This window comes from Furipterus horrens, unplaced genomic scaffold (genome assembly GCF_987537825.1).
Source record: "Furipterus horrens unplaced genomic scaffold, mFurHor1.1.pri manual_scaffold_17, whole genome shotgun sequence".
In the NCBI taxonomy this organism is placed as follows: domain Eukaryota; kingdom Metazoa; phylum Chordata; class Mammalia; order Chiroptera; family Furipteridae; genus Furipterus; species Furipterus horrens.
This window is the reverse complement of record NW_028327187.1, coordinates 22,216,689-22,239,765: the sequence shown is the minus strand read 5'-3', so window position 1 is coordinate 22,239,765 and position 23,077 is coordinate 22,216,689. Positions and strand designations below refer to the sequence as shown.

General features: G+C 38.7%; 1 protein-coding gene across 1 annotated transcript in view; it reads left to right on the top strand.

Moving 5' to 3' along the window:
* SLC9A6 (solute carrier family 9 member A6) overlaps positions 1-18,623 on the top strand; it is a 51,068-nt gene extending 32,445 nt beyond the window's left edge. Inside the window, exons 13-16 of the mRNA XM_090264691.1 lie at positions 5,172-5,202; positions 7,217-7,296; positions 11,633-11,738; positions 15,928-18,623. Coding sequence (XP_090120817.1) covers positions 5,172-5,202; positions 7,217-7,296; positions 11,633-11,738; positions 15,928-16,200 — 490 coding nt within the window. The 3' untranslated portion in view covers positions 16,201-18,623. The remainder of the gene's footprint in view (positions 1-5,171; positions 5,203-7,216; positions 7,297-11,632; positions 11,739-15,927) is intronic.
* The last annotated feature ends 4,454 nt before the right edge of the window (positions 18,624-23,077 follow it).

Sequence of the window (23,077 nt, the reverse complement as noted above, 5' to 3'; positions counted from 1 at the left end):
CTTCTGCAGCCTATAAGGCAGTTCTTTTTATCCCAACCCTAAACAATGTTAGATTATTATCATTATTTCTCATCTTTATAAGATCAGCACAGTTTCTGACCTGAAAATCCATGGTTGAGATTTTGAGGTCTTCATCTTAGATGCACACTTGTTAATGTATTCAATTGGAAAGCTCTGGTGTATCTCAAGAGTTCCACATTGTTTCCATGGATACAGCAGCCTATGTTGCTAAAGCCTTTGTCCATTTTAATTCTGGGTTTGGCTGAAACTTCATAGACCTTAAGAGCTGCTGAGTTTCCAGAATGTGTAGGGTGCATTAGAGAAAACAGCATTCTACATTTTATAGAATTCGTTCTCCTTTTTTTTCCATTCTATTATGCCTTTCTTTTAACATTCTAAAGACCAGCCAGCCCTAAATGACACTTTGAATGTGCTTATTATTGTCTTTATCTCACTTTACTATTCAAATCCCTTTCTTACAATTTCTGTGCTGTTACTGTATATAATCAAAAATATACAAGAATAGTGTTTGTATAATCCTGATTATTACTTCAAGGAGGACCTGGCAATTTGTTCAGCACTTACTATGTGCTGGGCATTATGCTGAGTGCATTTTACACATTTATCTAAACAAGTGAGGAAACAGAGCCGTAAATTTTTTTCTAAGTTGTTCAAGGTCATATAGACATTTAAATGGTGGACAGAGGAACCTTATCCAAAAATGAGGGTGGTGAATTTTGGAAGAATTAAACAAGTTTATTTTCTCAAGAGCTCGTAAGTGAAGACTCTTCCTTATTCTAAGGAAAACAAAATTAAATGTAAGAATTTTGGAAAAATAATACCCTTAAATGGAGTCTCACTGTTTAAGTAGAATCAGTCCTTTTTCCTAACTGCCCTTCACAAAAACCAAACAAAATATCCATGCTTACCACCCCCCAATAAAAACCCCACAAACCCCCCTACTCAAAGAAAGCTGAATTCATCTCACCAGCTTTGCAAGCTCTTGGGCCCCATCTTGCCTATCTTGTAGCATAGTTTGGCACTTAATTATAAATATTATGGTAGTCTTAGGTTAACACTTGTTGTGCTTTTATAAAGATTTTATTTATTTATTTTTAGAGAGAAGGGGAGGGAGGGAGAGAGAGGAAACACCCAATTCACTGAGCCACACTGGTCAGGGCTTATTGTTGTTTTTGTTTTGGGGATTTTTTGGCCTCTGCAAAGAGAGACTGGAATTTAAGTTTTACTTCTCAACTCTGTATTTGTCTAGTACAATTTTGAGGAGGCTGATAATAACTCCTTAAAGTTTAAGATTAATGCAGACTTAGACTTGACTTTGAGTTCTTCATTAACTTTGAGTTCTTGCTCCTTCCTTTACTAATTCTGTGATCTTGAGCAAGCCCTTTACCCTTTTTAAGCTAAATACACTATAGCACACAGTGCAGCCCCCTATAACGGAGAATGATCTGGGCCAAAATGTCAGTAATGTGAAGTTTGAGACCTTGCTGTAGAGAGATACTGTGGTAGTAGTAAGACAGAAAAAGTCCCTGGTCTCATAAAGTCTATACTTTACTGGGAGAAAGATAATAAACTAATAAGTGAAAATGACAATTTTAGATGATAAATGCTGTGATGATAAACAAGGTACTGTGATAGTGACTGGGGATCAAATGTATTTTATAGCTGGAGGTCAGGAGACCTCCCCCACCTCTCCCACCTTTCCCTCTCTCTCCCTCTCTCTTTCTCTCTCTGTCTCTCCCCGTCTCCCCCTCTCTCATTACATTTAAGCTCAGTGTACCTGAAGGACAGGGTATTGTCAGTTAAACATTGAGCAGGAAGAAGAGCAGTCCAGGCAGAGGGAAAAACAAGTGCAAAGTCCCTGAGGCAGGAACAAACTTGACCTCTTTAATGAACAAAAGAAAAAGCCCACCTAGCTGGAATATACTCATATGGTTGAAGGGTAGGTAGAAAATGAGTTGGGCAAAATCTTACGGGGTCAGGGGTTGGCAAATACATCCAGTAAAGGGGCAGAGAGTAACTCTTTTAGGCTTTGCAGGCCGTATGGTTTCTGTCTCAACTACTCAGCTCTAGCGTGAAAGCCCCAAAATCCGTACATAAATCAGTTGGTGTAGCTGTGTTCCAGCAAGACTTTATTCACAAAAACAGGAGATGCACCAGATGTGACCTGAGGGCCCATAGTTTATGGACCTCTGCTTTTGGGTCTTATAGGATATGGTAATGAATTTGGATTTTAAAATCCAGTTGGAAATCTTGTAAGATTTTTTACTTATTTATTTATTTATTCATTTTTCCATGTTTCAGTCAAATGTATTATGTTTCAAAAAATTGCCAGAGGGGAGGGGGGTTAAGGGCTGGGTGGAAAAGGTGAAGGGATTAAGACGTAGAAATTTGTAGTTACAGGGATAGAAAGTACAACGCAGGGAATACAGTATAGTCAATAATATTGTAATAACTATATATGGGGCCAGGCTGGTACTTCATTTTAGTTAGTGGAAATACTGGGGGAGGGGTCACTTTGTAAAGTACATGATTGTGTAACCACTCTGGTGTATACCTGAACCTAATATAGAATAATATGGAATGTAAACTGTAATTGAAAAAAAACTCTACCTTTTTTGTGGAACTTGGAGATTCCACTAAAACCTGTCTCTTATAAACTCCTTTCCTTGTAATTTCAGAATCATTTTTCATGGTGTAACATCTGATCATCATATTCACATTAAAATTTTTAGTGATGAAAAATAATACATCAAAACACAATGGAAAAACTCAAATAATAATAAGGAAATCTTGTAAGATTTTAAAGCAGAGGAGTGACATGATTATTTTTTAGGGTCACTCCAGCTGTTGCGGGGACAATGGATCCTCAGTGAGTTAGAGCCAGCCAGCTAGCTATTCCTACATCCTTTCATAGTTTGTGACAGTTGCATTTGGCTCCCTGTCATTTACCATACATATTTTGCACTTCTCCATCTCTGAGCATTTGCTCCTATTGTTCCTCTGCCTGGAATTTTCTTTCACTCGCAAGAAATGACACAGCTCAAGTGCCTCGTCCTTTCTGCCCTCGTCTTTTGTACTGGAACCACTCTTCCATTTGCTCCACATTGGGTGTCTTTATTACAGCTCTTATTTCAGCCAGCCTTGTAATAATAAAATTGTTATAAGTGCTACCACTTCGTGTTAATGATGTAGCAAACACTCTTTTAAAACCTTGAGATACATTTTTCTTATTTACTCCTCACAGCAACTCTGTGTGGTGGATATTGGCCCCATTTTCCAGGTGCTAAATAAAAATCACAGTTTATTGCGCTATATAAGTTGACTAAATTCACACAGCTAGAAAGGAGCTGAGGCCAGATTGAACCCAGCTCTCCCTGATTGCAATGCCCTTGGGGATTACACTCTTGTTGGGACTGTTTCCCCCACCAGTCTCTGAGCTGCTTGACAGCAGGGGCCATGTCTCATTCATGTCTATGCCCTGTGCCTAACACAGTGCCTGGCAGATAATAAGTGATCTCTAAATGTTTATTACGTTGAATTGGCTTCTGATAATGTTCCATCTGAGTATTACAAATGGGCTCTCTCTGAGACCACTAGGTGTCACTTTAGATGCACAAATGTGGTTAGAGTTCAGTGTGGCTAAGAAGATACTGAACAACTTCTGGCCATCTTAACAAAGAAGAAATGAACCTTTCTTGGAATTATGAATCTGGTCATACCCATCTGTTTCGAAATACTTGACCATGATTCACTTGCCTTTCAGATGAGATCTTGCTTCATTTTCCTCCCTTCAGTGTTATTTGTTTTCTGGATTGCTACTGCTACAGCAGTAGCTTCTCACACTGCTATTTTTTCTGTGTTGTCTGAAGAAGTGACCTTAATTGATAAACATTTGAGCACCTATTGTGTGTCAGGTACTGTGCTAGACTCTGGGAATACAGAAATAAATTGAGACATGGCCTTCACCCTCAAGGAGCTCACAGTCTATTTGGGGAGACTGACAGGTAAATAACTATACTGTGCTCGGCGTTGTAGAATCTAGTAAATGCTGTAGCGCACAAAGGAAACATGATTCTGTTTGAGGGGGTCACAGAATGGTTCATTTGGGACTTGAAAAAGGAGTAGAAAAAAATGAGGGACAGTGCATTTCAGATACAGGGAACAGCATGAGCAAAGGCATGGAGGTGAGGGAGAGGACAGGGATTTGAGAGAGGAATAGTCAGGTGTGGCTAATAGAGTATGTAGAGCAGAATAAAGGAAAAGGTAGGTTGGAGTGGTGGGGTGCTAGTTTGTAGAGAATCCTGAATGCCACACAAAGGACTTTAGACAAGTCCCTCTGGGTTGTAAGCCGCTCTCAGAGTCTTTTGTCCAGGGAATACCCCAGTGAGCTCGATGCTTTAGACAGCGAAATCTAGAGAGCTTAGCAACTGGAAAACCTTACATCCAGTTGCTACAGACCCCATGAGTCAGAAGGAGGCCTGGGTGTGAGCAATTGGAATGGAAAGGAGATAGGATCTGGGAGACAGTTTAGAAAGAATGAACAGAGTTGGTGAGTGCTGCTGGTGTTGAGGAGACAGAGAGGAGTCAAAGAAAACTTCAGAGTGAAGCTGTTCCCTGGGAATTCCGAGCAGATGAAAAAGAATTATCAAGAACCAAGGCTAATGTCTATCCACTAGCCTATGGGGGGAAAAAAAAAACAAACCTGTAACTGGACCCTCTCTTCAGTCATCACAACAGAATGTTACCATGAGAGCTGAGAGGTCCGAAAACACACAATTCCCTCCTGGAACTGCATTGTGCCAGCCTTGTTTTTTGGAATTAGATAGTAGTTCTTTTTCAGTAACTGGAGCAATGCTGCTTTCCCTGACTGCTTATAATGGACTTACATTCAAAGAAACAAATATTATTTTTCTGAAACTGGTAAGTGGGATTGCAGGAAGAGAATCATTAGTAGACCCTGCTTGCCTAAAGATCTGAGTTGTTGCTAAGGAAAGTGACAGGAGCTGAAAATTTAAATCAACAACCAGAGAGAAGCATTCCATAGCTTCTGTGTTGAAAAAAGTAGTTGCCTGACAATATACATATGTGAATAGACATTTTTTTTTTTTTTGGCTTCAAGATCTCATTTGCCTTTTGTGTTTTTCCTTTAGGGTTGGTGTTGATTCAGACCAAGAACATTTGGTAAATATGCATTTGTGTTGTCCTTGGCATTTCTGTTGAATGTGCAGTTGTTTGGAAAGAAAACAATCTGCTGTAGACTTCATGCCACCATTACATAGAGCCTGTCCTATTTGCATCAGTTTTTAACTGGCATTATTTCTGGCTTTTCTCACTCTGTGATAGAAACAAAACTGAATTTTAGACAGCGCATGGTTATCAAGGGTGACAGTGCTCATATCTGTGTGCCAACCTGGGCTTTGGCTGAAGAGAAGAGCAGTCCCATAAGCGCTCCTCTAAGTTTTCAAGTGACTGCTCTGGGCACAGGAAGCCTTTTTCCACTTGGGTTTGCGCATGAAGGCTTGACTCTGATGTAAGCCCCACTCCAGCTGTTCTTCCTGTGTAACTTTCAAATTGGATGACCAGCAGCTGCCCTTGAGAACTGCCTAGAAGCTTTGGAATCTTTAGCCAGTCTTCCCTGCCTGTTCAGGAGAATGCCCTTTCTTTCCCCGTGCCTCAGCCTTGCCCACATTTCCTTGCCTTTCTCAGTTGTTCCTCTGCACCTGAACCTGGTAGACAAAGGGCAGTATAATCAGTGCCTTCCCTAGACTGAGCACTCCTTTCTGGCATTTTCCATCCACTTTTTTATTCCATCCACTTTTTAATGGCTTCTGAGTACCAGTTGAATATGTGACTGTCCTAGATGTTAGATGGGAAATCAGAAGTATTTTAATTATGTAAAATATCTCTTTCAAAACACAATTCTTTTTCTTCTCTGAAACAAGCCCTGGTTTATTTGTCTTCAGGGTGTGGCTTAAAGAAACATTCATCAGATTCATTTCCTAATTGCTAATTTTGTTAGCTATTGAGTGATGAGTATGTATGTAATGTAGTAAATGCTTGCCTCTTTTTTTGTTTTAAATAAGAACCTTAAAGTATAATTCCATGGACTTGAAATGCCTGAGCAAACTAGGCTAGATAAGTTCTCATGATGCTGAGCTTTTGATGTAGTTTCTAAGGGGTAATAGCTCCTTAATGCTTCCACCCAGTTTCCAAACAAGAATAAAGTTATCATACAGCTCACCAGACAAGTACTTGATTATTAATTTCATAAGTCGGCACCTGCTTTGTTACCTCTGTCGTCACAGAGGAGAAATGGAAATGGAGTGGCAGGGAGAGAGTCAGGTTGGTGAGTACCACCTGTGACATACAGAAAAAAATAGCCTTTTCCCTTTGCCTTCAAAACCCTGTGAATGCCTTAGTTTGTTATATTGTTTACTTAATATTGTGGGTGTCCACTGGGAAGCACAGAGAAACAGTATAGTAAGTATGAGAAGGGGTTGGGTGTACAGGTGTTTATGTGGTGAGATAATTGTGAGATTTATAGATTAATTGCTTTTCAAAAAGTGAGACACAGAAACCTATGCTTACTGATGTAAATGAAGATACAGCTATTTTTCAGCTTGTATAAGCCCATGCAATGCTGTCAGACATTTTGGTATTGTGTATACATATTGAAAGGAAGATTCATTTATTTCCAGAATCAGGAAGGAATCAAAACTTAGAATCTAAACTCTGTGCTCTTCCAGAATCATGGAACCAAAGAGCATTTGTACTAGAAAGGGCCTTCGATATTCTCTAATCCTCACATTGCATGCCTGAAGATACTTAGAATCACAGAGGGAAAGGGACTTGCCCAACTAGTTCATGTCAGAGGCGTTATGAGCCAGACCAGCTAAGTGCCCCACTATTGGCTGCACCAAATTACAAATAAGGCTTTATGTTTCTGGAAGCTCTTTTCAAAGAGGCCTGCTTGCTGTCTTAGTTGTCACTTCTAGCCAGTTAGATTGACTGTGGAATTTCCCTGCTTGCTTGCATTTTGCTTGTGTTCTAAGAACGTAGTAGCAACTTGGGAAATTTCTAATGTTGGGGAGTATCTCATCCATAATTGGCTATATTTCTGAGTCTTTAAGGAAGTGACTAAATAAATGTGTTTTTATCTTTGTGTATATCTGATTTCTTTATTATTTGTTTGCAGGGTATTCCTGAAAATGAAAGAAGAACTACCAAAGCAGAGAGTGCCTGGCTCTTCCGGATATGGTACAACTTTGATCATAAGTATCCTTAATTGGGAAAGAAATGGTATAATAGTATGGACATAGACAATTACAATTGAATGGAACAACTGTTTTGACCATTCTCTTCCTGAAACAGGACATAAACCCTTTGGTCTTCCCTTTCCTCTCCAGTGTAGTGGAGAAGGTTATTAAAGGAAACCCACCTAAATGAATTCTTCTGAAAACCCGTGAAACCAGTTGCGATTGGTTATTGCAGAAGCTGGCATGTGAAGGAACTCAGGAGCCCTTATGATAGATTTTCTTTGATGTATAGGTTTATATATTGAGCAAACTTTAATATTTGTTGTCCTTTAGCTAATTTAGTGAATCTTGAAAAGGGTATTTGTTGTTTCTTGTCAGTGTACTTGCTAGAATAAAAGAGGAAAGGCTGCCTTAGGAAGAAGCATGAGAATAAGATTAAAAACACAGTAATGTTAGATACCACAGCAGTCAGTGATACGCCTTTTTTCTCTGACCTTTCCAAAGACTAGCAGATTCTCCTCTGATGAGAATGCCAATATTTCATTGTTTGCCACGTTTTTTTCTTATCCTGTTGCAACAGTTGTCTTCATAGCTATACTTCGGCTCATGTTATAGTCTATAATCTGTTTAGATAATGTCTCTAAAAACATTTTTTTTACTCAGTATTTATTAAAATTAATTTCTTATTTGAAAATTGAACTATGAAAAGGGACCATGGAGTTCTTTCAGGCTGAGACTTATCAGTAAATGAATCAAAACTTGGTTTATGTTCCATTGAAGCAAATTTGGGACAACTACATAAATGTTTTTCCTTGCTTTTGCCTTTCTCATCAAAGCCTTGTATATTTAAGAATACATTTGACACTTATTATTAGAATCTACTACTTATTTTATTCTGTTGTCTATATTTTTGTGTTCAGTTTTCACAATACTCAAAATTAAATTACTGTGTAGAAACAAGATTGCATGCATATCTATGGTATTAAGACTAATTAGGGAGAGAGATTCTGGCTCTTTAAAATTATTTAATGATTATGTCATTACTTTTGGCTCCATTATCAGCATTCTGGGGATAAGCCACTTTTACATCTCTTGGGGCTTTTTCATCCCTCTCATTTAACCAAAACTTTTTAGTGTTACTTGTATAAAATGTCCTATACATTTTCTGCATGCTATATAAAACAATTAAATGTTTATCTTTAATTGATACTGCCAACCAATTTTCCAGAGTGGTTGTAACCGATTTACACCCCCACCAGCAAGTTAAGGGAGCTCCAGTTGTCCCACATCTCCATCAAAACATGGTATTAGTCACCCTTTGAATTTTAGCCATTTCGATGGGTGTGTAGTGATATCTCATGTGGTTTAGTTTGCATTTCTCTGATTACCCAGGGAGATCAAGCATCCTTTCATACTGGCCATTTTGATACCCTTTTTTTATGAAGTTATCTGTTCAGTTCTTTTGCCCATTATGAGAATTGTCGTGTCTAACTGATTTGAAGTTCTTTGATAGTTATATGTACTGCGAATATCTTCTCCCAATATGTAGCTCACCTTTTCTTGTTCTTAATCCTATCTTTTGAGGAACAGAAATTCTTCATTTTAATGTTTATTTTATTAATCTTTTCTTTTATGGTTTAGTGCTTTTTGTATCTTAAGAAATATTTTATATCCCAAGGTCATGAAGAAATTTTCTTGTTTTCTTCTAAAAGTATGATTGCTTTAGCTATCACATTTGAGTTTGAGTATGGTATGAGGTGTGGGTCAAGGCCTACTTTTTTCCATACGGGTATTCAATTGACCCAGCACCATTTATTGAGGATACCATCCTTAATCCACTGAATTGTAGTGGAGCCTTTGTTCTAAATCACTGGGCCGTATAACTGGGTGTCTGTTTCTGGACTCTCTTGTCTATTTGTCTCTTTTTATGTCAATACCAAACTCTCTTAATTATTCTTTATATAAGTTTTGCTATCCAAGAGGGGATATCCTCTAGGTTTGTTATTCTTTAGTATTGCCTTGGTTATTTTAGGTCTGTTGCATTTTTGTCTAAACTTTAGAAACAGCTATAATTTTCATATACACACTCACAAAAAATGCATACTGGCAATTTTACAGGGTTTGTGTTAAATCTATAAATGAATTTGGAGAGAACTGACATCGTAATGATACTGAGTCCTCCAATCCATAAACCTTCATTTATTTCGACCTTCTTTAATTTCTCTTAATATCTTGTAGTTTTCGGTAACAGGTTTTATTATCTTTCATTAGATTTATCCCTAAGTTCTTGATATTTTTGATGCTATTGCAGATGGTTTTTGTTTTATTTTCTACTTGTTTGTTATATTTTAGGTGTATAATTGGATTTTTAGATATTGACCTTGTATCCAGCAGTCTAGTTAATAACTTGACTTATTATTTCTAAGAGTAGATTTTTTAAAATTTTCTGTACATACAAACAAGTGAATAATCATTTTTTTTTTCTTTTTCAATACCTTGTATTTCTTTTTCATGTTTTATTATACTGGCTGGATCTCTGCAATAGAATGTTGAATGTAAGTGATGATAGTAGACTTTTTTTCTTATTCCTGGCCATGGGGGGAAATTTTTCAATACTTTTTTTATCAAGTATGATGATAGCTGTAGGTTTTTAAAATATCCTTCTCAAGTTAAGAATATTCCCTCTATTTCTAGTCTGCTGAGAGGTTTTTTTGTTTTTTGTTTTTTACCATGAACAGGTATTGGATATTATCATATTTTTTTGTGCATCAGTTGAAATGATTGTATATTTATATTTATTTTATTCTCCTATAATTTCTTATTGTGCTGATTTTCATTGATTATTTGAATATTAAACCAATCTTGTGTTGCTAGAACAAACCCCATTTGGTCATGATGTGCTTTGTATATGTCACTGGATTTAATTTGCTAATATTTTGTATCTGTTTTCATGAGAGAGGTGGCCTTGTGACTCTTCTTGTAATGTCTTGTAAGTTTCTACAATAAGATTATGCTGGCTTTCTAAAATGAGTGGGGAAGAAATTTTCTCTTTTCTCATTTTCTGGAGGATTGGTATTGTTTCTTTCCTAAGTGCTGGGAAGATTTTACCACTGAAGCCACCTAGGTCTGAAGTGTTTTGCATAAGAAGGTTTTTAATTTCTTTAATAGATATAGGGCTATTCAGGTTTTCTTTTGTCAATGTTTGGTAAGTCTTGGTTTTAAGGAATTTGTATAGAATTAAGCACTGACACTTGTTAGCCTCATTACTACCCTATTAAGTACTACTAGACTGAGACCTGGTAGTTTCTGTACTTAGTGCATTAGAATTCATTATTCCAGGTTTTCAGTGGTTTTGTGTGGCCAGGTGTTTTATTAAAGTACATAAGTGCATTTATGTAGAGCACTTTAATCTTTACTTAGAGTTTATAAATATGGGAATTCACGACATTTTCTCTTAACTTCCTAATTTTTTAGAGCAACCTGAAATTATAATTTTAGAAAGTGGGGAATATGTGTCTTTCTCCCTTTCCCTACTTTTTCTTGTGATTTCCTCTTTTTTTCTTCTTCTGAGTATCATATATGGGGGTGGGCAAAAGTAGGTTTACAATTATAATACAAATAAATAGTACAATAATTAATAAATAATAATACAAGAATAAACTGCTTCATGTACTTACAACTGTAAATGTACTTTTGCCTACCCTTGTATAGTATCATGTCTGTTTTTGTTTTTATTTTTTGGAGAATAAATAAATAGTGAAATGAGGGTCTCTGGTAGAGGAACTTGGGATACAAAATTTTTTTAATGCTTTTAGAATTGAATTTCCTTTGATACTGAAGTTTCAACTCATTTAAGAGGCCAGCTGAATCTATAATAAATGATGCAAGTCATTTTTAGTACTGTATTCTACTACTGGGATATTATTCTCTTTTTGGACTATTAACCAGTTTTTACTTTCTTTGTATCACCTTCAGTGCTAAGTTGAGAGTGATTTTGTCTCCTTTCAGTTTTAGTAAAATCAGAAATTCAATATGATATGCTGGAAAGGGCATAGGATTTGAAATCTGACCAATTTGGGTTTGAGTACTGGTGCTTCATTTACTTAACTGTGTGATTTTAGGCAGATCCTGGGTCTCTCTGAGCCTCAGTTTCCATTATCTGTGAAATAGAAATAATAATAAAATCTCCTTTTGCTATCTCACTGACAAAATGTGGTGATGAAATGAGACAACATGTGAAGAGTTCTTTGCTATCCTCTGAAATGGCTGTTACACTGTATAGGTGGTTGTTATCAGATGAGTTATTCTTTTAAGTTTGTGAAGAAAGGAACACAGCTCTTCCTTAACCAGCATAGCTATCTAAAGCCTCTGCTGACACACAGTGGGCCTCCTCTCACAACAACGCTCCCTGCCTGCTGTGGACCCATTGCGAGATGCCTAACCAGCCCCCAGGCTTACGAAGTAAGTGGATTTTATCCAAAACTGAAGTTCTTTATTAAGTTAAATTTATCTGCTCTGTAGTTGAGTTACTAGTTTTGTTTTGTTTTGCTTGCCTTTAAGGTATAAAATCCATGAGAGGGAATATAACTATTTTGCTCAGCCAGAAAATAAACTGAAATCTATAAATGCAATTTGTAGCCTTTGAAACATTTGAAAACAGATCCACAATGGTACCTCATCTTACTGTTGGTGGTTTTGGTGAATCTATTTCCATGCTGGTTTTTATTTATTTGCAGTATGGGGCCTGAGCTCCGTACTAAATGTGTGTGTATGTGTGTGTTTTAATCTATATATTCAGATTGTCACAGTCATAGTGAGAGGTTTAATAAAACAATTTTTGATGCCCCTAAAGTGCAACTGATGGTCTTTTACTCCATACTTACTATCTTTTTGATATTAGGAAAGCTTTTTCTACTTCTGTTCTACATTGCTAGGAGGTGTGAGCATATGCAGATAAAATCTATATGCCATATTTTTTTCCTAGCTACCAGCATATGATTGGTGATTTGGCAAGTATTACAACAGCAAAGAAAGAAATGACAGATGCTGACCAGCTTTTATCTTAAAATATGAACATTTTAAACTTCTTTCTAAAAAAACTTTTACTTCTAACCCAACCCTTCAGAAATAATCTGTAGCATCAAATAAAATGCCCATTTTAACAAAACCCACCAGTTTTGACTACTCTGATGCAACCTCTTGAGTAGAGAGGCCAGGTTGTGGTGAAACAACACAGACATGCTCTCCCTCAGTTCTCCAATGACCTGCTCTGTGGTGCATTAGCACAAGCCCCACAGAGAATGGGTGGGGAAGAGTAGACTCGGTTTGGGGTGGCACCTGGGTCAGGGAGGAGTTCCTTCCAGCTTTGTGTTACATTGACTTGTGCATATTTCTGACAGATTGTGCTGGTGGGATGGAATGGGAGGACACCCCATGTCGTCCCCCCCCACATTTCCCAATCCCTCTGTCAAGCACAGTCTCCATTCCCTCTGTGCCCTGTTAGCCCATGTCACTCTGTGCAAGAGGGGTGAGCCAACTCTATTGAGAAGTCAGTGAGGCTCAGCTCTTGGGATTGCAGAGACCCATTCGGCCATCACCAAAAGCCAAAAGAGTTCCACAAGGAGTGTGGGTCCTGTGGAATTAAGCAAAATATAACATCGTATTAGTTTCCTAGTGCTGCTATAACATAGTACCATAATTGAATGGCTTAACAACAGGAATTTATCGTCTCACAATCTGGAAACTAGAAGTCTTAGGTCAAGTTATTGGCAGGATTGGTTCCTTCTGAGGGCTGCAAGGGAGGATCTGTTCCATGCCTCCTAGCTTCTGGGTGGTTTGCTGCCAAGCTTTGGCATTTCTTGATGTATCCACACAGATCTCTGCCTTCATCTTCACATGGTCTCCCCCATGCTCCCCCCCTCAACATTTACCCTTTTTATAGGAATACCTACTCTTTTTAGTTATAAAAGTAATATGCTGTGGCCAAACAGAATTGGATGTACATAGTATTAAAAGTTGCCTTCCTTCTCCTACCTACATCCCTCAGAGGCAGTCTTTATTAAGGGTTTATTGTGGATGCTTCTTGATATATTTTACCTTCACAAACTTTTATGTGTATATATGAGGGGGAAACCCCCCAAAAACCATGAATTTATTTATAAAAAATTGTATATTTGTTCTTACATGTTTAAACTTCAGTCACCTTCAAAGTAGTATTTTTTTGATGCAATAAACCTGTCGAGATATACTTTCTACTGTTCAAAACAGTTTTTGAACTCGTCAATTTTGGTGCCTTTTTGTGCTTTTGCTGGGCTTTGTTTTACCTCTTCCACACTGGCCAAACATTTCCCTTTGGAGACTTTTTTCATCTGGGGAAACAAACAAAAAAAGTCACTTGGGGCAAGATCTGTTGAATAGGGAGGGTGAGGCACAGGGCTTATGACATTTTTGGTCAAAAACTGCTGAACACTCAGAGTGATGTGTGCAGGTGCACTTGTAAATCACCCATCATGAAATGGGCAAACATGTTGAAAGAATCTCAAAAAAAAAAAAAATTCACTGAAGCCTCTCACAGCCTCTCACAACAACACCAGCTGGTACACTGATACAGATGGGTTCCTAGAACACTCACCTAGCGAGGGAAGCCTGTACTACAAGAGGTCCACCTTCCAGAAGATAATTCTAGTTTTTTGGGGTCCCCCCTTATATAGCTGTTTGTTATTGTTTTACACAAGTAAGATCATAATCAGTGTATTGTCCTGCTACTTGCTTTTTTTTTTGCTTAATGATACATCATGGACTCCTTTCTATGAGGACAGGAGATCCTTTACCTTCTCTTTATTTGTGGCTGCATAGTGGTGCTCCATTCTGTGGCTACACCAAGATTGATTTAATCAGTCTTCTAAGGATAGACCTTTCAGTTGTTTCCTTTTTCTTTTTTGTTATTACAAGCAATGTTTATGGTGAATACCCTTGTGCATATAAATTTATCCAAGTATATAAATGTATATAGAATAGATTTTAAAGGTTAAATTGCTGGGTCAATAGGCATATATATATTAAAATTTGATATAGATACTTCCCCAAACCTCAAACTTAATTAAGACATTAGAAGGTGCTGAAGAGCCCCTGCTGACATTTGAAGGTGCCACAAAACTTTGTTCTGAGTATTACTAAACTCAATTAAGTGATAGACACTAGTTAGACTTAGTGTTTTAACTAGTTTAGGCAGGAAGGAATTATGGCTGGTTGGTGGTTATGGGTTTGGTTTTTAATTCACAAGTCTTTGTATTTGAGTATTTAGGCAAATTTCTAGTGACAGCAAATTTATTTTATTTTGTCTTAACAGTCTCTTCAGTCTACTTGACTGTCTTACACAAATTAAAAAATTTCAAACACATAGTATTGGAGAACTGGATGTAGAATATTTCTATCAGCTCTGCTTCCCTCAAGGAGTATTAGTCACATACATTTTTGCTTGATCAATATGCATGCTTAGAATTATTTTTATTCTTTACATTAAAATATGACTTTTTATTTTTAAAAGTAATATATATTCAGCCATGGCCAGATAGCTCAGTTGGTTAGAACTTCATTCCAATACACCAAGGTTGCGGGTTCAATCCCCGGTCAGGGCACATACAAGAATCAACAAATGAATGCATAAGTAGAAGAATAAATCAATGTTTCTCTCACTCTCTAAAATCAATAAATTTAAAAAATTAAAAAGTAATATGTGTTCATTATAATAAAAGTTGAGATAGTACAGAAACATTAAGAAAATAAAAATTACGAGCAACCCTATTATGCAGAGAACTATCATTATTTTATTGAATACCCTTCCAGACTTTTCTATGCACACATACTTTTTTTTTACTAAAATGACACTATATTTTCTTGACTTTTTCCCCTTTTATAGAACTTTATTTAATTATACTCTTTGGGCCACAAAGTATCCATTAGGATCAACATTTATCAAACTGGGAGACAAGTATGCAGTGAGGGTTCAATGTATTTGGGGAATATTGTATTTACAGGCATTGTTAATACTTAGTAAAAGCTTCATTTATATAAATCCATTCGATAATCAATTGACCTTGTGTTTCATGAATTTTTTCTGTGTGCCCCATACTGATAGGTTGTTGGGCTAGAGCATAGAAGGGACTTAGACTAGTGGGGGCAGAGTCTGAAACAGACCAGTGTCCAGGCAGTTGTGGGGAGAGGGCTGAGTACAGGATGCCAGGAGAGAACACAGGAGGGACACCTCATCTAGCCTTAGAAGATCAAGGGTGACTTCTGAGAGAAAGTGACTTTAAGCGGAGACTTCAGTGATAACTAAGTGCTCATCATGTGAAGGAGGCCAGAGGGCACAGGAGGTAAGAGAAAGCTTGAGAGATTTCAGCAGCTGTCAGCAGTTCAGTCTAGCGGGCACACAATGGGGCTGTTGGGGTTGGGGAAGGAGACTGTGGTGGGAGATGAAGCTGAAGGCCCAAGTCAACAATGTTTTTTAGGCCAAGGTGAGGACTTCAGGCTTTAATCCTAAGGGCAGTGGGCTACCCCTGAGGGGTTTAAATAGGGAGTACTTGCAAATTCTACTATTGGAAATGTTTCTTCAATTTCACAACAATTCCTAAAACTTATTTGCTTTTAGAACCAGGAACAATTGAAAGATGATGACTCCGACCTCATTCTCAATGACGGTGATATTAGTTTGACCTATGGGGATTCTACTGTGAACACTGAATCAACAACATCCGGTGTCCCGAGGAGATTTATGGGAAACAGTTCTGAAGATGCCTTGGATCGGGAGCTTGCGTTTGGAGACCACGAACTGGTCATTCGGGGAACACGCTTGGTTCTTCCTATGGATGATTCTGAACCCCCACTAAATTTGTTAGATAATACGAGACACAGTCCAGCCTAAACTTACTAATATTCACTTAGTGATTTGTAAAATTTGCACATGTGATTGTGAAGAAATTCGTACTACCTAAAAAGTCCCAGTGCATGTCTGAATGTTTAAGCTATATAAATGCTATTTATATGGCATCGGAAGAATATAAATATTGTGTACGAGGCAGATTGTGAACAAATTCTTCTTTTATGTTTTATTGGCTGCACTATGTAGACTGGATTTGTTTTAGAAAGTTATTTTCACAGTGATGTTGTGTGTTCTGTTAGCTTTCTGTCTCAAAATATAAAATGTGACAGATTTACTCTTTCTTATATTTACCTTACACTTAACCAGAGTACCATGTTTTTGTGATGTGAATTAATTTTGTTTTGTGGGAGGGGAGAAGGAGAAGAAAGAAGGTATGTTATTTCTGGGGGAGCCCAGGGAGGAGAGGTTCCTTTGTTGGGAAACTTAAGTTGATTGCTGCTGCCTTTGTCCTGACCTTTTTCTTTCCTTTTTTTTCTGGTGGCCCATTGTGGTCAAGAGGCTAATGGTGTTCTGATCTTGCCCCCATTCAGGTTAGAGAGTGAAGTGTCCCCTTGCTATGAAAGAACTGATTCCTTGACTACAGTACACTGCTGTTGGGAAAACAAGGCCACCGATGCCTTCCAAGACTCGGTTTCTTTTCTTCTAGATCAACACCATAGAAGGAAATGCATCCAGCCAGCTTAGCCAAAGTACAGGCATATATAGTTTAGAGCACTTGATTTTGATGTGGAGGGGCTGGGATGGCTGAGAGGAGGCAGAGGGCAGGAGGGGAGTAAAGAGAATGGTAGTTTGGAGGTCTCTCTTCCCAAATATGTAAATACTCTGTACCAGATAAGTTTAAATAAGAAACTCAATTGCTGCTTACTCTTTGATTCTGTACTTGATCTGTATAGCAAGATTTATGGTCAGAAGTTTTTATATGGATTTAAATAGCTGCTCTTTAGCAGCTACACAGGAGCAAAATGTAAAAATCTTGAACTTACTGTGTCTAATTGTCATTTGTTAGTCCGTTGTTGATGTTAAAAGTTAATTTATGAATTCATGATCGGTACACACTACACCGAAGTCGGTCCTAAGAGAAATTCAGTGCTCCGGGGAACTCACCATAATGGTGGCCATCCTCTGTGCATGCTGGTGTAGTCGTCTTTATTTTCATGTTACTTTTTAATACAAAATACCTAAGCTGCCATGCATTTTTGTTGTTTTCAAGGAAGAGTACATAACAGTTTCCCATTTTGTATTCATAGTATGAAAGTGGATGCTATTTTGTGATGCTGAAAATACCTAAAGGTTCCTTGGATGCTTGGAAAGGGTATACTTGCTTATGTTGATTCTGACCTGTTAATGTTTCAGAAGGAAAAGAGAAACTTTTGGTGGGTTTTCTCCCCTCAGGTCTGAGTAGCATTGCCTTATGTTTTACCCAGTTTGAAAACTGATTTATTTACATGATGTTCAAATCTTCCAATGAAAAGTATCTTTCAAAAAAAAAAACAAACAAAACAAAACACTATATTTATTCTCCCAAAGGTATTTGTGCTGTTGTAAATACTCCATGAGATTTTAAGGGAATTCTACTCTTGTACACTCGAGTGGCAGCTCTAACTGTTGGCAGAGCCATTTGTTACGTAGTGGTAGCAACTTTCCTGCTATGCAGGAACCGTGTGAAGTGTGCGTTTTATATGATGTGTGCCTCTTCACGCAGTCAATGTTTTCCTGATAGTGTATGCTTGAGGGGCTTTGAACTTCAGCATCATTTACCCATGAAGTTACTCACATTGTAAAAGGTTATACAAGAAATTAACAACTACCATTTTTATTCTGTCAGGTTAGTGAGCTCACTTTGTGAAGATGAGTATAAATACTTAGCATGGCAAATTCAGTAACTCGTCTGTTTCAGCATGCATAGGACTTTTTCTTAGAGAAACTGATAATGCTTGAGTCAATTAAATCAGCCTTTGTACATTTTCAAAGGGGAACCAAGCCTGCTGTGCTTACATCAGCATCTGGAAGATTCTTCTCTCCTCTAATCTGTGTGCACATCTCCAAGCAAAGAAGGAAAGAACAAACTCTGCTCATACATCTGTTGGTTTTAGACACCTGAATGAACCTGTATGAAGTGCAGTCTGAGTTGCCATCATGCACAAGTAGAACTGCTCTCGGACTTGTTTTTCTGTTCTTTGTGAACTCTACACGTTTGAATGACTTGAACATTGCATCTTTTGAAGTTATTTTTTAAGGTTCCTTGGCATTTTATCTTAGTTGTCCGTGTTTGGCAATGTGATGTTACAGTAATAGACTTAACCTTTCTGTATTTTTTTTGTTTTCACTTGGAGTACTTGGACAAATGTTATAGTGGTTTCTTTTAAGAAAATCTGTCATTAAAAAAATTATAGCCTTGCAAATAACCACTCACTGTATCTAAGTCACAGTTTATTCTAGTGAAGTAAAGAGTGCTGACTTCATTTATTTTTCTACCTATATACCTAGCAGGAAAGGAGGACGATTGATGTTTAAAAAAGAAACAAACAGAAACCTAACAGAATGTAACTTATAGGGCAGTAAATTTTTAGTGCTTATGTGTAAGGCTGGATGTATTTGCTTATGGTCACAATTGGACAGTTTAAGAAATATGACTCAAAGCAGTCAAATCCTGCTGTACTGATTTGTAGCCTGTTAGCTCAGTAATGGATAATGGCATGACAATTTTAGTTCCATTCTATGGGGAGAGTAAATTCTGTATCCAGCTAGGTAGAGAGGAAGTTCCAAGTCTGGTTGATATCATGATCACACAAATAGCCCTTTTCTCAAGTTAAAGCTAGTTCTTTTTTATTGTGCATGAAAAGTTGTGTAGGTTAGAGTTTGCTGACAGCAACTTTGTCTAGTCTGTTGGTGGCACCACCCACACTATTCTTGCATTTTGTTGCCATCCATTCCGGCTTCCTCGCTCATGGTCCGCTGAGAGACACAGGTGGTGGACCTATACACCATAGGCACTTTTCTTGACTAAACTTCTGTTTACAAATCAAACCCTCTATTAGATTTGAACAAATACATTTGTTAACCTGACTCAATATGGGAGTGTAAGGAGGGGAAAGTATAGATGGTGTGACTTAATCAGAAAGCCCTTGATAAGGAAGTACCCCACACATGATGCAGTAAGAAGTAGGAGGCTTGAAATAAATTGGAAATGATAACAGTAATTTCCCTATTTGAGCCCCTAGTATATAAGGTTTTTTGTTTTGTTTTTTTTTAAATCCTCACCCAAGGGCATGCCTACTGATTTTAGAGAGAGAGAAAGGGAGAGAAACATCGATTGGTTGCCTTTTTGTATGTGCCCCAACCTGGATCAAACCCACAACCTTTTGGTTTGCAGGACAACGTTCCAACCGACTGAGCCACACCAGCCAGAGCAATATGAGGTATTTTTAAATCTACATATTAATCTTAATTATGCTGTGAATGTACACTATTCAGAGAAGTCACATTGCTAGTAAGTGAAAGAGCTAACTCAAATCCACTCTTGACTCCAAAGTCTAAACTGTTACCGTTCCTCTACTGGCTTCAATGGCAGGATCCGGGCTAATCTATCTCAAGTATACCTACCAGGATGATGAAGGGAGCTGCAGACTTCTGTCCTGCTGCCCACCACCTGCATGTCATCAGGTCAGGGTAGAGCATGAAGTCTTAGCTGTGTTCCTCCACTAGCTGCACTATTGGCTGCAGACATGAGTTCCCCTGGTTGGGAAGCTTTTCAAATTCTTAGTGAAGTGCCTGTGTCTCTGAGCCTGTGGGCAATGCAACCTGGTTCGCACCATGCCTTCACACTCCGCCTTCCAACATTTTCACCACGGGGCCCGTGTCTTACAGCAGAGCTTGTGGTCTTGAATAATGGCTCTGTGACCACATGGTTTGGTGTAGTAGAAAAGACCCAGGCTTTGGAGTTACACAAATCAGCATTCAAATTCAGACCCTGCTACTTGCTTATTGTATAACGTTGGCCAGTTGCTTTTCCACTTTCTTAGCTGTAAAGTTCATTTAGTCAAGGAATAATTGAGTGCTCACTTTGTGCCACACGCAGTGAATACAGCCCCAAATAATAGTCCGTGCTCTCACAGAGGCTGTTCTACAGGAGGTGCTGACAGCTATCTCTGGTTGTTAGGAATCATTCATGCAGTAGGGGAGTGTCTGTCTTAAATAATCAGCAAATAACATCAAATGCAATAATCCTAAGGCTATCATGGAAAACAACAGGAGACCATGAGAGGGGACTGATCTGGTGGTAGGGGAAGAGGGAAGCTTTTCCTGAGCACATGATATTTCAGCTTAGCTCTCAAGAGTAAGCAAAGGGTCAACCAGATGAAGGGGATGAGGATGAGGAGCATACCAGGCAGAGTAAACAGTGACTGCTCTCCACCTACAATTGATCTTCCATACAACATTCAATCAAATAGTGACTGAGTGACCAACAAGCCATGTACTGTGCTATGCCATATAGTGAGGAATAAATATATGTGGGCTCCCCTCACAGCACTTGCATATTAGTGTGGAAAACAGGAGGTGCTACCCAACAATCACAATGAGAAGCATCTAGAACCCAAACCTGCCCGTCGACTTCCTTCCCTTCACACTTCTCCCACTGCACCTCTCAGGACACCCTACACCCCTCCTCTGGGAAGCACCCTTCAGAACTTTGAAAAGCGGAACTGGTATATGTATCCTTCCTGAGTTTTTCCACCCCCAGGCTAACAATACCATCCCCATCCTTTCTTCTGGATGCACACCAGAAACCGTTGTTCTAGACATTTTTATGAATGTGCCTAAGACCACATTGGCTTTCTGTTTCAGTAGCCATTTCCCCCTCATCTTACAGTGGGCTGTCACGGAAAGTGGGCTGGCCCCCTGCCCTCATGGCGCTTACATTCCAGTTAGGGAAGGCCGACCATAAATAAACAAATACACATAAGGTAATAAAAGAGTGGGATAAGTGAGGAATAGCAAATGTGATGGTACTGAGTGTGGGAGAAGGGGGCAAGGCAGGTGTGGGAGGGCTTGTCAGGGGGCCTTGCTCGGGAAGTAACATTAGAACCAAGGCTTAAAGGAGCCAGGCAGGCAGAGAACAGGGGAAGAGTAGTGGAAAGGTCTGGTATAGGGTAGATGCTCAATGAATGTTGGTTGAAAAGCAGTGAAATGTCCTACTGACCTTTACTGAGTTGGATTTCAAAGGCCAGCATAGTAACATAGAAGTGATATAGGCCAGAGTCCTAGCCCTGTCTGCCACTGGGCGCTTATAGGAAGCCACTTAAACCTCTCTGAGCCTGTTTCTTACTTTATAAAATGATGACAGTTCGTTGATTCAGTAAACATTTACTGAGCTACTGTCATGTGCCAGCACTGTGGTAGGTACTGGATTATGATTCCAGCTCCAAGTTGCTGCCAGGCCTGTTCAGGGGATCGGATGAAGTGATGTACATTGAAGCATTTTGACCAGGATTCAGAAGTCTCTTGAAACTGAGGTTGAGCATTCTGTAAGGTCTTGCTGATGAGGTGCTATGTGAATAAAATATGGAAAACTCTCTTCAGACCATGCTTCTACTCTGGCCTGCTTTCCTTCAGAACCTCCAGTTCAGCAAGTTGGAGGTATCCCAAGCGGTTGCCATGGCAAAGACTGAACTCTGAGAACTGGCTTAGCTGGGACTGTCATGGCTGGAGCCTGAACTTCATGAGACCTGACAGCTTCTGGCCAGTTCTGTCTGCCAAGTGAAAGAGCCCTTCTCCTTTACCATGCACCCATCTTGCAATTGCAGCTTGGGAGTCTGGCCCTTGGTGTCCTGATTGGACACCGGGTCTGGTCATTTTCCACCTGGTGCTGTCTAATGGGCACTGGGACCAACTAAAGAGACACAGCTTAGTTGTGCATATTATTTCTTTTGCACTGATTGAAAAAGGCATTGAAGGCTCTGTGAGTGCTTCTTGGAAACAAGGTTTAATTTCTCCAGATATGTTGGAACTGAAGTGGTTCACTGTATGTTTAAGTACTAATCCTACAAAAATTGCTTGATAATTGTTCAATTCTTGGTTGCATTGGGAGTCACAGGACTTTATTGCATGATTTCTTTTTTTTGTTCATTTGAATTTTCTATATAGCTGTGTTCCCAAGTGGACTGGGCAAAAAACATGTGACCTGGTTTTTTGTTTGTTTGTTTTCTTCCATTTGAAAAATCTGGAAGACTTCTGTCAGATAATGGAAAATGCCTGTTTTTTTCTATCTTAGAGCTGGTTGAGTGTGAGATTGCAAGATAATAGTAACTGGACCCCCTGATTGTGCTACAAAATTGGTTTTTTTAAACTGGTTCTTGAAACCTCAACAATCAAAGTTCCATTTTTTAAGGGGGACCAAGAGGTTGATATTTAAACATTCTAGCCAACCAGTCTTTTACTTACTAACTTCTGGTCACAGACCATGAGCACCTCACATGCGGTCATGCCCTGGGTCAGGCACTGGGGGCACGGACGTGACTGAATCATGGTTTTGAGCTAAAGGTGACTGTGGCAAACTAGGTAAAAATTATTTCAATTGTGTGAGAAGCATCAGAATGAGGTTTCTGTATGGAATACAGGTCCCTCCCCAATTGTGGCTTATGGCTGGCAGAATAATGGCCCCAAAAGATGTCCGTGCCTTAATCCCTGGAACCTGTGAATATGTTAGGTTACATGGAAAAGGAGATTAAAGTTATAGATGAAATTAAGGTTTCTAATCATCTGATTTTGAGATGGGGAGAGATTCCTGACTTATCCAGGTGGCCCCAATCTAATCACACAGACCCCCAAAGCTTTCCTGGCTGTGTTCAGAGAAAGAGGT